This window comes from Mustela nivalis (assembly GCF_964662115.1).
Source record: "Mustela nivalis genome assembly, chromosome: 10".
Classification (NCBI taxonomy): Eukaryota; Metazoa; Chordata; class Mammalia; order Carnivora; family Mustelidae; genus Mustela; species Mustela nivalis.
This window is the reverse complement of record NC_139029.1, coordinates 109,313,036-109,331,061: the sequence shown is the minus strand read 5'-3', so window position 1 is coordinate 109,331,061 and position 18,026 is coordinate 109,313,036. Positions and strand designations below refer to the sequence as shown.

Here is an 18,026-nt window from a genome sequence, read left to right as displayed (position 1 = left end):
CGGTTAGTCAACCAACTCTTGATATCGGCTTAGTTCATGATCGCGGGGTCGTGAGATTGAGGCCCCCATCAGGCCCCAGGCTGGGTGTAGAGTCTGCTCAAGATTCTCTCTCCCCACCCTGCCCCCACCCTCTACTCTCCCTGCCTCTCTTTAAAAAAATAAAGTAAAATAAAAATAAAAAAGAATCCAAAGCCCAACATCAGAAGAGGATATAAATCCACTGTGGTATAGTAACACAATGGAGTATCACTAAGTAGAAAAAACGCGGAAACTACATGCCAACAACAGAATGAACTTCAGAAATGTGAAGCTGAATGAAAAGACAATCAACTCTCAGAAAAATACATACAGTGTGTGATCTTTTTACAAAGTTCAGAACAACTAAACTGTACATTCCTTAAGTACACACATATATTCTTGATAAAACTTATTAAAATAAAAAACTAGGTATAAGCAAATATAAGTTTTTTTTTTTAATTTATTTGACAGAGAACACAAGCAAGGGGAGTGGGAGAGGGAGAACAGGCTTCCCGCCAGAGCAGGAAGCCCGAAATCAGGATCCTCGGATCATGACCTGAGCTAAAGGCAGACACTTAAAGACTGAGCCACCCAGGTGCCCCTAACATTTTATGTTTATTATACTTCAAAAACCTCAGGAAAGCAGGAGGATGAGATGGGAAAATAATTAGATAGGAAGATGATAGTAGGATTCTGATTCTTGGCTGATGGTAGGTTTTCAGAGTGTTTCTTATTAAACTGAAAAATACTTTAGTGAATAAAGAAATAAAAGATGACTGTTTCATGCATCAATGATGCCTACTGTGTCCTAACTCAAAGATTCTGATTAAGCCAAATGTGGGCATCTGAGGTCTATTAAATAAAACGGAACAGGGGCGGCCTGGGTGGCTCAGTGGGTTAAGGCCTCTGCCTTTGGCTCAGGTCACAATCCCGGGACCCTGAGATCAAGCCTGGGATTGAGCCCCGCATCAGGCTGTCTGCTTGGCGAGAGCCTGCTTCCCCCTCTCTCTGCCTGCTTCCCCCTCTCTTTGCCTGCCTCCCTGCCTACTTGTGATCTATCAAATAAATAAATAAAATCTTAAAAACAAAAAACAACAACAAAAAAAAACCAGAACAGAAACAAACAAAAAGCACTGGATATCTTAATTAACTCGTCTACCAGCTGAAGCTAAGGAATGTAAGGCTTCAAGGGCTCCTCCCTTGCAAAGGCCCAGTCAGTCGAGGGGCCATGAGTGCGCAGGGATACAATTTGGAACCACTTGTGAACAGCTTAGAGAGACCACAGAGGGAAGGGACCTGCATGTCCAGACAGCAGCAGCAGTAGCAGCAATACTGCAGTTTCTTTCCTCTTTTTAAATAAAGACTCACATTTGTACCCAATTCTGCATTCTTTAAACTGTGCAAGTTTTAGGTGCCACGAAACCTAGCTTTTGTCCTGCTAATCCACTGACATAATCATGCCACAAGCTACACACAAGGGCCTATGGTGGCTTCTCCCTCCAACCTACCTGGTCCTCCTCCCAGAGGAAACCAAAGTTTGTGTGGCACTCCTGAAGGTCTATTCAACACAAGAATATACAAATACTTTCCCCTCTCTCCTACTTTTTACTTTGAAATGTCAAGCTGCCAGAAAATTGTGAGACTAGTACAAAGAATGGTCTCCTCTGGCACCACTGGAGTTTAACTTGCCAAAATGTGTGTAAAATGACTACATACGAAGTTACTCACACTGTTATTTCTAAGAGCAAGAGACTAGGAAAACATTCGTGTCCAAGATCTTCAATCCAACCAACATCACAGCATTCATTTTAGTGTTCTCTTTCCATATCTGGAAATCCCTTCTCTGACAGTAAGGCACCTGGCTCCCCTCTCAGCAGCCAGCCTGTATAAATGCCACAGTCCCACAAGGCTCTGACACCCTGCATTGGGCCACTTGCCCTTCATTCCACTTGGGCTCCAACATGGTGCTAAGCCATCATAGCCATATCTCACCACAGCCATACCTCACCGCAGCCTTTGGTCAATCCCAAGCCTATCTTGCCCACTCTACCTAATGGCTTTTGGAATAAATTATTCAGGAAGGAGGGAAGGAGTAAAAGGGAAAGAGGAAGAAAAGGGTAAGAGAATGCATTTTCTGTATTAATGATAATGATACCACATTCATAGTCCTGTATCTTAGGGTTTTCATTCAATATATATTAATGAGATAGCCCCAGAGCTAAAGAATTTCCTTATTATTTATGGTACCATAACATTCCACAAAATTTCTTGTGGCACACACAAAAATGGTTGCTCAACCAGTCTCCCACTGACAGGTATCTGTGTTCTGCCAATCCTTTGCTCTCCCAAGTATCTTTACAAGAGTAACACAATTACTGTGATAGTAGAGAAACATATACATTGTAATTTTGCACATTTTAGTACACCTGTGGGATAAATCCTAGAAATAAGTGAAAAAGAGTACAATGACTATGTAGGGATGTTTGTTTTTTGTTTTTAGATTTTATTTATTTGACAGAGAGAAACACAGTGAGAGAGGGAACACAACCAGAGGGAATGGGAGAAGGAGAAGCAGGCTTCCCACTGAGCAGGGAGCCCCACATGGGGCTCAAACCCAGGACTCTGGGATCATGACCTGAGCCGAAGGCAGATGCTTAACGACTGAGCCACCCAGGTGTCCCATGACTTTACAGTTTTGATAGATTTTGGCAAGTAGCTCTCAACCAGTGTTTAAGAATACCTTTAACGGGGCGCCTGGGTGGCTCAGTGGGTTAAGCCGCTGCCTTCGGCTCAGGTGATGATCTCAGGGTCCTGGGATCAAGTCCCGCATTAGGCTCTCTGCTCAGCAGGGAGCCTGCTTCCTCCTCTCTCTCTCTCTCTGCCTGCCTCTCTGCCTACTTGTGATCTCTCTCTGTCAAATAAATAAATAAAATCTTTAAAAAAAAAAAAAAAGAATACCTTTAACTTTTATTTTTACATGATAGGGAACTAAGAATTTCTGGGCATTTGTGGGTTATAAAGCCAAAGCAAAACAAAAACAAAAACAAAACCCAACCACTTCCAAGTCCCCAAACACAAAACCCAAGAAACTAAACCAAACCAAAAAAAGACATAGTAGTAGTTTCTTACTTGTTGCCTCAGAGTATAGAGTCTTTTCATCCACACTTTGGACATTACAGGAAACAAACAGTTTCCTTCCTTCAATTTTATCAAGCTGGCTATTTATCACAACAACAGAACAAAGGGGGATAGGCCTGCAGGAAAAAAAAAAAAAAGGAGACAAAATTTGTTTTTATTAAATTTATGTAACACTGAAATGACCAAGTGCTTGTGAAGTGCTGGAAATCTCTGATAGGGGGTATCAGCATGTGTCAGATAGAACTACCTTCTCAGATCAGACACCCCTACCCTGGGCTGAACCCAGCTGCCCTTGATGTTAGCTTCAGAGAACCTGAGGGATTCCAACTTTTCAATGGCACAGGCTGTCACATCTGAAGACCCAGAGCAAACTCTGAACATACTAGAATCCTTTAAAGAAATGAAAACAGGGCCATGGGAGGTCTCATTTTCTATCATAATCCAAATTTCTCACCCAATCCCCTTTAGAGTGACTGTCACTAGAAAGTCACCCAATAACAACAAACTGCAGGTAATAGCTTAATGTAGGCCGTTCAAGAGAACTTTCCATAGTAACAGAAATGTCCCACCTCTGGTGTAGTTGTCCACTACAGTAGCCACCTTACAATGAATACCCAAGAGGAACTGCTGTGAGTTAGAAACTGAATCTTTAAATTTAATAAATTTGTATTTCATTTTAAATAGCTACACATGACCAGTGGCTACAGTGGCCTTTGGGAATCCTGGAGACAGTGCGATGATGAAAGAGGTACCTTTTCAAAGGTGAAGTGTTACTTGGCAGAAATGTAACGTCGAGCAGGATGAGATCTCTGTTCCTACAGTGCCACCACAGAAAGGAACTACTCCAGGTGGACGGGAAGTCATCACAAGTGATTACCTCTGCCCTGGTTTTGCTCCCAATTAGCTTTTCCTGAACCTCCTGATAGAACAACCTAATTCCACTTTTATTACTTTAAACATACTTAAATATATTCTTTATCATGTAGAAAAACCATCTCTAGGATCTAATTTTATAGTATAAGTAGTATAAAACTATTTGTTTAATGTCAATGTATAAAAATATATATACTGTATAATATATTTAAGTATAAATGTATAGTAAAATGTATATATATGTGTGTATAAAATAAAGTCAATGTAAAAAACCACTGGCTATATGTAAAGATGACCATTTTTCCCAAGTTGATTTTTAAGTTAATGTAACTGCTATCAAAATCACATTTTGTTTTTTGGTAGATTTTAGCAAATTTATTCTAATTTTCATTCGATTCATTCAAATGATACAGAGGTGGCTGGTAAGACACAAGATTATGTAAGAGAAGGTATGATGACAGTTTGGGTGAGGAGTTAAAACTCTCAAACACAATTAGGAATAAAGGAAACTACCTCAACGTAATAAAAGCCATGTAAGAAAAGCCCTCAGCTAACACCATACTCCATGGAGACAGACTGAAAGCTTTTCCTTCTAGATCAGAAACACAAGGATGCCTACTTCTGTCACTTCTATTCAACAATTCCACTTCTATACATTAACAATGAACAATCAGAAAAGAAAATCAAGAAAATAATTATATTTAAATAACACAAAAATAAAATACTTAGGAATAAACATGACCAAGAAGGCAAAAAAACGTGTACACCGCAAACTACAAAGCCCTGTTAAAAGAAATTAAAGACAGAAATAAATGGAAAAAGTATCTGCTCATGGACTAGAAGAAAATACTAGTAAGATGTCAGTAGTATGCAAGCCAATTTACATATTCAATGCAATCTTAGAAAATCCCAGTAGCTTAATTTTTTTGCAGAAAAAAGAAAAATCCATCTTAAAATTCATAGTATTCTCACGGGACCCTGAATGGCAAAAACAGTGTTGAGGGTGGGGAAGAAAGCTCCAAGTCTCACACTTCCGGATTTCAAAACATATTACAAAGTAATAAAAATAGTGTGGTACTGGCATAGAGACAAACATACAGACCAATGAAATAGAACAGAGAGCCCAGAAATAAACCCTTTCATCTTGGTCTAATGATTTTCATTAAGAGTATTAAGACCACTCAATGGACTGTGCCCCGGAGGCTCAGTTGGTTTAGCGTCTGCCTTCCCAGGTCAAGTTCCTGGGACCAGGTCCTGCATCAGGCTCCCTGCTCAGCGGGGAGTCTGCTTCTCCCCTTTCCCTCTGCCTGCACCCCCTACTCGTGCTCTAACAAATAAAATCTTTAAAAAAAAATGCAAATCAAAGCACAATCATGTATCACCTCATACCATTAGGATGGCTATTATCCAACAAAAGCAAAAACAAAAAATCCAAGATAACACAGGCTAGCAAAAAGATAGGCTGCCGATGGGAATGCAAAATGATGCAGCTGCTATGGAAACTTGTACAGTGGATCCTCAAAAGATTAAAAATAGAGCTACCATGTAATCCAGCAATTCTACTTGCTGTTTAGTACTTACTCAAAAGAACTAACAGCAAGATTTCACTGAGATATTTGCATACTCACGTTCATTACAGCATTATTTGTAAAAGGTCAGCAGTGGCAACAACCCCAACTATTCAATGATAGATGTATGGATAAACAAAATGTGATATATACATGATGGCATATTATTCAGCCTTAAAAAAGAAAAAAGAAATCCTGGGATGCCTGAGGTTTAGTTAAGTCTCCAACTCCTGATTTCAGCTCAGGTCATGATCTCAGTTCAGGGTTGTGAGATCAAGCCCTGTACTTGGCTTGGCACCCAGCGGGGAGTGTGCTTGAGATTCTCTTCCTCTCCCTTTCTTTCTCTGTGTACCTCTCCCGCCTGCTCTCTCTCTCTCTAATATATATATATATATATATATAAATCTTTAAGGAAAAAAAGAAAGAAAAAGAAAAATCCTATTACATGCTACAACATGGACAAAACATGAGGACATTTTGCTAAATAAAATAAGCCAGTTACAAAAAGAGAAAATGTTGTATGGAGTCCATATATATATATAGTCAATTCATAGAAACAGAAAGAAGAATGGTGGATGCCAGGGGGTTATAAGGACAGGAAAATAGGGAGTTAAGGTTTAATGGGTATAGGGTCTCAGTTTTGCAAGATAAAAAAGTTCTGAAGATTAGTTTCGTAACAATTTGAATATATTTCACACTATTCAAAAAAATGTTGAAAATATAAGGCACAGGGGTGTCTGGATGGCTCAGTCATTGAGCATCTGCCTTTGGATCTGGTTGTGAGATCTTGGGATCCTGGGGATCAAACCCCGCCATCAGGCTCCCTGCTCAGCAGGAAACCTGCTTCTCCTTCTCTTACTCCCCCTGCTTGTGTTTCCTCTCGCTGTGTTTCTGTCAAATAAATAAATAAATAAAATCTAAAATATATATATATATATGTGTGTGTATACATATATACATATATACACACACACACACACTATATATATATATATATATATATATATATATATATATATATATATTGCACAAAGCCCATTAAATCTTAAACACCACTGTGGGGATCCCTGGGTGGCTCAGTCAGTTAAGCATCTGCCTTGGGCTCAGGTCATGATCCCAGGGTCCTGGGATTGAGACCTGCTCCTTGCTCAACAGGGAGTCTGCTTCTCCTTCTGCCTGCTTTGCTTGCCGTTCCCCCTGCTTGTGCATGCTCTGACAAATAAATAAATAAAATCTCTAAAAAAAATTTAAAATACTATAAAGTAAGATACCAAAAAAACTAAATACCATGTGAACTCATAAACTTACTAAATGTTAAGAATTTTCCAGCTATGACACAGAAATGGCCCAACAGCAAGGTTATCCTGCCCACCATGAGAACACATCTAATATTTTCCTATTCTTCTGCACTATTCTCCACTCAAAAGAAATCAGCAGTCTTTACAGAGTAGCTACTATACGTCTTGGCATAGATACACCTCGTTGTTGCTAAAATAAAAGTAATGATAATAACAACACTAACAATAATAATAATAAGCAGCCAACACTGAGTACTTATGTGGCCAGATATTGTTCTAAGTGCTTTACATGCATTCACTCATTTACAGCTCATAATGACCCTATATTTATGGTGGGTATTATTAACCTCTTTTTAAAGATGATGAAATTAAAGCATACAGAGGTTAAGAAACCTGTCCAGGGCCATACAGGTAGTAAGTGGCAAAAGGGGCATTTGAACCTGCTCCAACGTCTGTCCTCTTAACCACTACATTATACTGTCACTCTGGAGACAAAAGTACTTAAAATTCCGTCTGGAAAGAACTGAAAGGGCAGGATCTAGGTCCAAAAAAACTCCTAACAGGCCAAATGCGATTTAAGCACAGAAAAGAGTGTGATAATTATGACTATGTTATGGAAAGCCAGGAGTCCCTAATGATTCTGAAAAAGGGGAAAAATTAACTCAAGAACTATAAAACTATAGCTGTAATTAAAAAACAAGGATGGCTATGATTGGATAGGTTTAATTTTTTAAGCAGTTTACATATAGAGAACAATGAAGATAAAAGTGTATGTCTGCCTTCACAGTATTTTACTCTATTAAAGGTCATGGTTAACAGCTGAGCTGACAGGTGAAAAGAACACCTATGCATATTGGTGGATTTACACCCAGACAACTGCCATTTGGGGGTTTATGTATGTCTCGCACAATCTAAGAGCCCTCATTAACCCTCTCCCCACATCAACAGGCAGAGAACTGTCAGGAAGCCAAACAATTTCAGAAAATACAGGAATGGTACTCTTTACAGAAAGGACTGATTACAGAAAAGAACCAAGTAGAATGAAGGCAAATGTGTTGCCCACCTGAGTATCTCTGAAAGAGAAAGCTAGCTTCCATAAGAAGCATTTCCTTTACCGTGTGCACACCAATCTCTGTCTCAAGGTCTGCTGCCTGATCCAGGACATGTAAGAACCAGGTAATACCAGGAATTTACCTTCTAAAATTGATGTTGAGATTGGCAGTCATGACAGCTCCCCCAGTTAAAACTGCACACATACCAACAGTAGAATCAATCATGGTTGCAATGGCACCTCCGTGAAGGAATCTAGTTACAACAAGAGAAAAAAAAGAAAAACGTTTTCAGGAAGGTCTAAAAACGGAGCCTCTGGAGATAAACTACCCAAGCACATCTCCATATAATTTACTTATGAAAGGTCCATGTTCAATGAACTCAAATAATATCCATGTCCCCAGATTTATTTCATTCTTAGCATGATACTATAGTGTTGCTAATACACCAGAACTTAATGGTAATTGGATACCAAATCATTTGTTTTATTTAACTGTATATAATACTGTTTAAAAATATAAGAAATGCAGGGGCGCCTGGATGGCTCAGTTGCTATGTGGCTGCCTTGGGCTCAGGTCATGATCCCAGGGTCCAAGGCCCATATCGGGCTTTCTGCTCAGCGGGAAGCCTGCTTCTCCCGTCCCACGCCCCCCACCCGTGTTCCCTCTCTGCGTCTTTCTGTCATATAAATAAATAAGGGATGCAGCCCTGCATCGGCTCTCTGCTCGGCGGGGAGCCTGCTTCCTCCTCTCTTTGCCTACCTCTCTGCCTACTTATGATCTCTGTCTGTCAAATAAATAAATAAAAATCTTTTAAAAATATATAAAACAGTAAAATCTTTTAAAAAATGTAGGAAAGGGGGGCACCTGGGTGGCTCAGTGGGTTAGGCCACTGCCTTCGGCTCGGGTCATGATACCAGGGTCCTGGGATAGAGTCCCGCATCGGGCTCTCTGCTCAGTGGGGAGTCTGCTTTCCTCTCTCTCTCTGCCTGCCTCTCTGTCTACTTGTGATCTCTCTCTGTCAAGTGAATAAATAAATAAAATCTTAAAAAATGTAGGAAAGGGGCGCCTGGGTGGCTCAGTGGGTTAAGCCTCTGCCTTCGGCTCAGGTCATGATCTCAGGGTCCTGGGATCAAGCCCCGTGTCCGGCTCTCTGCTCAGCAGGGGAGCCTGTTTCCCTTCCTTTTTCTCTCTGCCTGCCTCTCTGCCTATTTGTGATCTCTGTCTGTCAAATAAATAAATAAAATCTTTAAAAAAAAATGTAGGAAAGGCAGATCAACAAAGAAAAATAAATTAAAAATTGGAAGGCCTATAATGCCACCATCTAGTGACAAATCAGTTAACATATTAATGATACTCTCTTGCCCTCATACTTTTGAAATTTAGTATTTATAAACATCTTTCCATGTCAATAAATATGTATCCACACTGCCACTTCAATGCCTTTATTGTAGTCTACGGATATGTAAGACTACAAGCTAGCCATCTTTCAGATGCTACTAATCAATGGGATGCTATCATTCTTACCCAGGTATTCCTTGCAGGTAAGGACCTCCTTGCAATATGCAAACTGTCCTGTTTTCAACTTGATTATGGAACATCGCATATTCAAACCCCAGACCTTCCTCAAGGCTTCTGGGAAAGAGCCGAGCCTGTGACAATGGTTCTTCTTTCACAGGCTTTGAATCTGTAGGGAAATGAGGTGGATGAGCATATGAGAAAACAGGATGAGAAAGATGCCCTGACAGAGCTAAGCATCTGTACTGTGCAAGAACCACGTTAATGGATGACTGATTAAAACGTCAACGAGGTACAAAATTAGAGGGAATGGGAGCATCTCACAGAAACAGAATATAGGGTCTTGGGGCACCTGGGTGGCTCAGTGGATTAAGCCTCTGCTTTGGTTCGGGCCATAACCCCAGGGTCCTGGGATCGAGCCCCGCATCAGGCTCTCTGCTCATCGGGGGGCCTGCTTCCCTCACGTCCTCTGCCTGCCTCTCTGCCTACTTGTGATCTCTCTGACAAATAAATAAATAAAATCTTAAAAAAAAAAAAGAATATAGGATTTTTGCCCTTATGGACTTAACAGTCTAATTGGGGACAGAGTAAACATAAATGAAATCAAAACGAAGTACTTACTCACACATGGCAATCAGGAAATCGAGCATATCAATGCTGAGGGTACACTAAATGAAACAGTAAATAAGGTACAAAGTCTTCTTGGAACAAGTACGGCTTAAATGGGATTTAAAGAAAATTAAGTGTTAACAGTAGGGAGGTTTTCTCTGCAGAAGTGAGTCTAGCCTCAGCAGAAGAAAAGTTATCATAATCAAAATCAGGTCCAGTTCAGTTGAATATTCTGTGTGACTAGGACTCTGAGGCCCCAGATTCTGGGTTAGAAGCATTAAGGTTAGCAAAATCAAATTAGTGAGTTGTAATCAGACTTTAAAAGAAATAGAATGCTTCACATATATCCCAGGCAACAAACAGTATTCTTATTTAGACACGCTTTTTCAGTTACACATCTGTGCCCAAGTTGTGTGTTAATGGGCTGCGAGTCAAAACACAGGTCACTTCCAAGCAAAGACTGAAAGCTATTGTTCTGAAGGCAGGGCGTGTTTAAACTTACACACCAATGTTAAGATTTAATTCCTCAATTAAATCTTGGGTGACTCAGTGGGTTAAAGCCTCTGCCTTTGGCTCAGGTCATGGTCCCAGGGTCCCAGGATGGAGCCCCGCATCGGGCTTTCCGCTTAGCGGGGAGCCCGCTTCTTCCTCTCTCTGCCTGCCTCTCTGCCTACTTGTGATCTCTGTCTGTCAAATAAATAAATAAATATTAAAAAAAAAAAAAAAAAGGTTTAATTCCCCAAACTCTACTTTCTCGGCTCATCATGATTTGCCATGCCTAACACTAAATTCTTTTGTTACTAAACTTGTATTTACGAAGTTTGAAAAGGATAGGAGATGAGACTACTTGGGAGAAGAGGGGAGAATGCCTTTATTTTAGGTCATGAACATCCCCTAGGGCAGGTACCCTTTTAGACTCTGTCTGCTCCACAAGTGGCATACATTGTGTATGCACACACTATACGCACTCTAGTGGTTGTGGAGAAAATTAAGGGAGCCAGACAGTTAAAATGGAGGACCAATATCATAAGAGTTGGGAAAAGTGAGTTCTTTGCCTAGAACTTGTTCAATCCTCCACACTCTATCCAGACAGTGAGGAAATAAACCTCAATGACTCGGAGAGCCATCTAACTCTGACACTGGAACTTCAGTTAATAAGCAACAAACCCTTCTAATTTTTTACTTAAGAGTTCAAAATTTCTGGGGCTCCTGGGTGGCTCAGCTGGTTAAGTCTCTGCCTTCGGCTCACTTCGGATGAGTTTGGATCCCAGAGTTCTAGGATCAAGCCCCGCATGGGGCTCTCTGCTCAGCAGGGAACCTGTTTCCCCCTCCCTCTCTCCCTGCCTCTCTGCCCATTTGTGATCTCTCTGTCAAATAAGATCTTAGAAAAAAAAAAAAAAAAGTTCAAAATTTCTGATCTAGATTACCAAACCCTGAGGTTACCTCAAAGAAATGAGAAAACAAAGATGTAAAGTTTTGTTAGAAATGCAGACTGTCAGGCTCTACCCTGACCTACTGAAGTGCGGCCTGCATTTTAACAAGACTCTCAGGTGCCTGCTGCTGCCCCTCGGAACAATTTGTTACTTAAACTGTAACCCCTGGAGGATTTTACTAGTTGCCAAGCACATTTAGATATGGCCTTAAGAAACACTGATACTGACAACAGCTCTTTGGGGAGAAGGACGATGTAGGACCGTGAAGCTGGGCAGCTGGGGATGCCCGGCTCGCTCAGGGCGGAACGCCGCTCAGGGCGGAACGCCGCCTGCTTCAGGGAAGCCGAGCACCCGGGAACGCCCGGTCAGCTCAGGGTGGAACGAAAACCGCCTGCTTCCCTTTTTCGTGATCGCTCCTTTCTCTTCCCAGAAGTGCTCCTTCTTAGTTAGATGAGTCCTTTGAATGTGCTTGGTTAACTATAAACATTACCCTCCTCCTTGCTGGCCTGCAAGACTGACTAACGTGTGACCTTCATCAATCCTTCTGTTGGCTATTGTTTTCTATCTAATAAAAGTCAGACTGTGGAGTTGCTCGTGGTAGCAGTCCTTTTCGAACTGTTGTCCCCTGCTCCCAGTCTTTTGCAGCTGACTTGTTTGTGCCTAATTCTTCTCTCGTCGCCGTCGCCGACTGGAAGCGGCGGGTGCCTCATATATTCATGTTCAAATTTGAGAGGCACTGGCCTTTTACAACACAGGATACAGGAGTGACATGATTGGACTTACATTCTGAATCACTCTGCCAGCTGGATGAAAGGAGGGATTGATGAGGATGAGAAAGATGAGGGGAAGACCACTGAAACACTACAAAATCATGGTCACCAGCCTAGGTGAGGTGACTGTCCCCAGTGTTAGAGATGATGCAGCGAGATTCGTCCAGGGTTGGGGTTTTCGTAGATGAGTAGGACAGAAGTTCAGACAAATGAGCTCAAAGAATTGCTTCTGTGAGCCTTAAGCAAGCAAGACGGAAGGAAGACAACCATGGTAGGGAAACTGTCTAAATGTGTGAATGTGGAGGCTGTTAACTTGTTGCAGACAAGGCTCAGGATGTCTCCGGCTTGTACAGCTGGGGCTGGGTAAAGAGTTCACAGCTGACAGGAAGCTAAGTGAACTGAAATGATGGGGACTCAGATGGTGAAGCAGGTATTGAAATACTCTGACGGAGAGGTTGGCAGAGGACAGCCAACACAGAGGGTGACAATGTCAGACGGCAGAAACCCCGTTCAAAGGAATGGGTTTCTAAGAGGAACAGGAAATATGGGTTGAAAGCAAGTGTGGGTAACAAGAACCTCCAAGTCCCCCGGCACCAAATTCAGATATAGTCAAGTTTCAGGCAAGAACCATGAACCATGTGGGAAAGGAGCCCTGGAAAACACTGATATTTAAGGAGCAGGGAGGAGAGAGAGAAGACTAGTCAGAGAGGTTTGTGAAAGCCAAGAGAGAAGTTCCAAGAAGAATGAGATCAACAGAGAGGTCAAGTATTGTAAGGGCCAAAAAAATGCCCTCCAAATTTGGTATTTAGGTCACTAGTAGTTTAAGTAAAGAAACTTCCATAGAGCTGTTAGGGGAGAAGCCAGATCACACTGTTAAAGACATTCAACTGTGTGACAGGATAAAGAGTTAGAATGGAGTTAGTAACACAAGTTACTAATTTTCCCCTTTATTTGTAAAACAAAGTAATTCTTATTTTTCTCTATTGGCAGTTCTATAAAGAAACTTGTGAACTCTACTATTTTTCTAGGTTAAAACTGGTTTTCTTTTTCTTTTCTTTTTTTTTTTTTTTAAAGATTTTATTTATTTATTTGACAGAGAGAAATCACAAGTAGATGGAGAGGCAGGCAGAGAGAGAGGGAAGCAGGCTCTCCGCTGAGCAGAGAGCCCGATGCGGAACTCGATCCCAGGACTCTGAGATCATGACCCGAGCCGAAGGCAGCGACCCAACCCACTGAGCCACCCAGGCGCCCCAAAACTGGTTTTATTTTTCTTTCCTTTGTTCTTTCAACAAATGCTGAAGTACCTACCATGAGGAAATGGAGGCAAGGAATAACTTGCTCAAGATCATACAGCTTTAAACTTTGGAACCCAACTGGAGCCCATACACTAAATTTCAACAGTAAAGTAGGAAGCTGTCAGCTTTTGGATGGTGTCCAAAGCCATGTGAATGAATGGGGTTACCAACAGAGTAGCTGAGATGTGGGGCACCCTAACATGAAGAGTTAGAAGACAATGAGGAACCAGCAAAAGACATGGACAGGAAAGGACCAATGAAGTAGGGGAGTGTGCAGCCTTGGAAAGGAGGCACTGGCTGTGCCAAAAGCTGAGAGGTCACTGGTTAGCATCGTAAAGGTCACTGTGCCCTTGGCAAGATTAGTTTCAATGAAGTGATAAAATTCTGACTGAAGTGGGTTCTAGAGCAACTGGAAGAGAGAAAGATAGAGTTGTGGCATGTCTGGCACTGATGACAAAGACCCAGCACAGTGGGAGGTCTGTAAGTAGGCCAAAGGAGGGGGGGATACAATGCACAGAGACAAGGCTTGGCTCCCCTAAGAGGAGCCATTAACAGGAAAATCAGGAAAAAGCAGAACACCAGGCACAGATGCAGGGAGTGGAAAAATGAGGCAGAGGGTGGATGGAAGTTCTTTTCTGAATGCTTTTACTTTCTCTTAGGGTTACAGGAGGCAGATCAACTGAAAGCAAGGCTTGAGAAGGTAGGATATAGTCTTCTAGGACAGCAGGAGCATGAACAGATAGGCAAAAATGAAAAATGCTTCTCAGGCAACATTAAGGGCCTACTCAAGGTTATTTTGTAAAAAACCATACTAATCCCGAGGCGTCTGGGTGGCTCAGTCAGTTAAGCGTCTGCCTTCAGCTCAAGTCATGATCTCAGGGTCCTGGGATTGAGTCCCACCCCACCCCACCCCCACCCACATCAAGTTCCCTGCTCCACCAGAAGCCTGCTTCCCCCTCTTTCCTTCTCCCTTTTCCTCTCTCCTCACCCCCAACTTGTGCTCTTTCTCTCTCACAAATAAAGAAAATCTTAAGAAAAAACAAACAAAAACCCATCACAATCCCCAAATTATCCTCAGGGATGAGTTTGGATGACTAAAAGATAATGCATAAATTAGGAAATACCTGTATAAGCTCTGTTTACCATCTGTTTACTAAGGCCTATTCTAGAACTACAGTACTTAGGGCAGCAGAAATGCTCAAAAGATAGTTATCAAAGGAAAAAATCCTGGATTTGCAAATCAGCAGCCTAAAAGGTCTTTATAGGCTGACTCAAAAAATGAAGAATATATTAGGTATATACATAAATTTCAGTAAGGTTCAACGATTTGGCCACGTAGGTGCAGAAAAAGGGAGACCAACAGTTCACACAAACACCACAAGGTGTTTAGCTGACTCTTAGTGGAAAGTGGGACATGGCTACCCACCTACTGCTAATATCTTATTCTAAACTGAAAGGATATAAATGGCTTCAAACTTAGTTCTAGGAAACACACACTAAAAATTCTGAGAAACTGGAACGTGTCCTGGAAAAAGCAACCAGGCTTATAGAACAAACTGAAATGTCCTCTGGGAAAAATACCTGAAAAAACAGAGAAGAGAAGCCTGGCAACAAGAACTGTCCAGCACAGATGCGAGATGCATGTATCTAACTTCTACACATGAAAAGGATGTGAAAGGATGCTTACTCTATGTGTTCCCAGCTGGTAGACCTGAACAAATGGGTGAAAGGCTAAGAGTGACTATAGCTCAATACAGTCGAAGGAAGAAATCACTAATAATTTGAGCTGTCCAGAATGGATAAAGCCCCTTTGTCCCAAGCACCCTACGACGGGAAGGGATCAAGTGAAGTGCGGATGAATGATCCTAAGTGTTAATACAGAAAGCAAGAGAAGAAAGAGAAAAAGTTAGACTGAGTAGTGGGTCCCAGCCTTCCTTCCGTTACAAAACAAGGGCGCCCACTGTTCTTTCCAAAAGCAGTGGCTTAGTAAGAGTGCTGGGTTATGAGTTCCACAAGGGTGGGGCAGCTCAATTTTTTTCTTCATTGCTATACCCAGTGGCTAGCATAGTGTCTGACACACAGTAGGTGCTCAGTAAATATTTGTATAAGGAAGAAAGCCAGTAATCTCAAGAGAGGAAAGAAGGAAGTTGCAATGATGACTAAGAACCCTTCCCTAAGTGATTCTGATGGTCCATTCTTATATTCCAGACTAAATTATCTTCCAGGTCCCAACTCTCAGATTCTATTGTCTCTATTTTATCCTGGTTTGACTTAGCTAATTAATACATTTATCTCAATAACTATCCACATGTGTTAACTCTTTAAACTTCCTGAAATTTCTAGGTCATGGATTCCTTTGGGAATCTTATGAGAAACACTGACTGGTCCCATAAAAAATGGACATTCCTTAGGGAAGGAAGACCATCACTTTGTTTATCTGAAAGTCTGACATACTTCTTACATTCTCCTAAGGTCAGGTATTTCAAGTGTTCGTTTCTGTTTTAAATGCAGAAGTCTAGGGGCGCCTGGGTGGCTCAGTGGGTTAAAGGCTCTGCATTCGGCTCAGGTCATGATCCCAGGGTCCTGGGATCGAGCCCCACGTCAGGCTCTCTGCCTACTTGTGATCTCTGTCAAATAAATAAATAAAATCTTTAAAAAATAAATGCAGAAGTCCAATTTAGGAGCCTAAGTCTAACTGGGCAACAGAGCATCACCTAAAATGGCATATAAAAAAGGTTTTATTACCTCCACTTAAAGGGAGATAAAACCAAAGGGGAGTTCAGTAAGATTGGCTTTTGCAATGTGAAGATCAAACCAGTTTAAAGAACTTTCAACTTCTAGTTGGTTAACATCATTAACAGAAATCAGTGGTTCCCTAATTCCAGGACCAACTGCACCCACAGTGTTAAAGCTTGTTAAAAATAGATTCCCAGGCTCTACACCAAAGGGTCCAAATGATTCAGATCAGGAGAAACACAAAGGAGCTTAACTCTTTAGTTAGTGTAAAAGCGGTAAACCTATGCAGACCTGGAAACACAAGTTTTTCAAGTTTTCAGATGCGCCCCCTTTAAATCGTAACAGCTGGCCTGTGATTTTCACTCCTACCAGACCCAAGAAGGGAGGTAAAGCAAGCAATGGGCTGCTGCAGTTACTCCTTTTCCCCTGGTTATCTCCCATGTTATACATGAGGTATACATGTTAATAAGCTTAATTTTCTTACTAATCTGTCTTTTATTATAGGGTTCCCACCAAGATCTTGGAATTATTTTTCCTCCCCTATAGTTTCTGGCGATCCAGAAAGTACCTGCTGAAACATATCACTTTTTCCAGAGCCTACAGATGGGATCAAACAGGCAGAAGCCAGCCAAGGGTAAGAATTCTTACCAAACTTGGCTCTCTCAGATCTCCATCTGTAGTGCCCGGACAAGAAAGGAAGGTAAAATGTTGTTCCACCCTTCCTAAATTCAGCTTAGTAGGAAAAAAACACGAGTAAGAATTAATTCTTTGAACTGTGTGACTCCTGGATTTACTTTCAGGTACCCACTGGCTATCAACCCTTTCCCTCTTGTGGGTAGTTACTACTTTTTCTGTTTGTCTTGTTTTCTGTTCTGAGAACTTGGGCTGCATTTCTGTCTGCTGCCAACATAGGTTGTTGGTTCTTATGCGTACAAGTGGTCCAACTGTCAGGCTGGGGGTCCCAAAAAGGTGGCCAGACAGAAATGTAAACTCTACCCCATTTGTGGCTAGTGTCCTGCCAACTTTTGCCAGCTCTCAGGGGGCTGTATAGGTCTTTCTTTAGGTTACCTTGGGGAGTGGTTCTGGGTCTTGGAAGGTCTGAATCTTTTGCCTCTCTTTAGGGACACTTTTTGTGTCTGCCATTAAGCCATAAAAGGCTTACTCGTTTTTTTTTTTTTTTTTTTAAAGATTTTATTTATTTATTTATCAGAGAGAGAGAGAGAGAGAGAGAGAGCAAGCACAGGCAGACAGAGTGCAAGGCAGAGTCAGAGGGAGAAGCAGGCTCCCTGTGGAGCAAGGAGCCCGATGTGGGACTCGATCCCAGGACGCTGGGATCATGACCTGAGCCCAAGGCAGCTGCTTAACCAACTGAGCCACCCAGGCGTCCCACTCGTTTTAGTTTTTAATCACTTGATGGATATGCTTTTGATTTATAAGACACAGGAAAAAGTATTTAAAAAAGAAATAATGTCAGGAAAATTTACTGTTTCAGTCAAAACATGAGAAAATATTTGAAAGGAATTTTTTGAAAAGCTCAATGGTCAACACCTGGCCACACTGGAAATTGACAGTTTTTGTTTTAAGGGGGAGGTGGCTGCACCTGGGTGGCTGTCTGTTAAAAGTGGCTGCCTTCAGCTCAGGTCATGATCTTGGCGGGGGTAGGGGGGTGTCCTTGTTCAGTGGGGAGCCTGGTTCTCTCTCTACCTGCTGCTCCCCCTGCT

At 41.7% G+C, this 18,026-nt stretch overlaps 1 protein-coding gene across 4 annotated transcripts in view; it reads right to left on the bottom strand.

Moving 5' to 3' along the window:
- Positions 1 to 18,026, bottom strand: part of THEM4 (thioesterase superfamily member 4) — a 53,285-nt gene that overhangs the window by 12,426 nt on the left and 22,833 nt on the right. For 2 of the 4 annotated variants that reach the window (XR_014299440.1, XM_082685805.1), the window contains exons 3-5: positions 9,472 to 9,631; positions 8,090 to 8,200; positions 3,148 to 3,272 (exon numbers count right to left, since the gene is read on the bottom strand). Coding sequence is in view for 3 of the 4 variants with exons in the window: in XM_082685805.1 (XP_082541931.1) it covers positions 3,148 to 3,272; positions 8,090 to 8,200; positions 9,472 to 9,631 (396 nt within the window). In the remaining variant the exon portion in view is untranslated. The remainder of the gene's footprint in view (positions 1 to 3,147; positions 3,273 to 8,089; positions 8,201 to 9,471; positions 9,632 to 18,026) is intronic. The other 2 variants (XM_082685806.1, XM_082685807.1) reach the window with 1 other exon arrangement.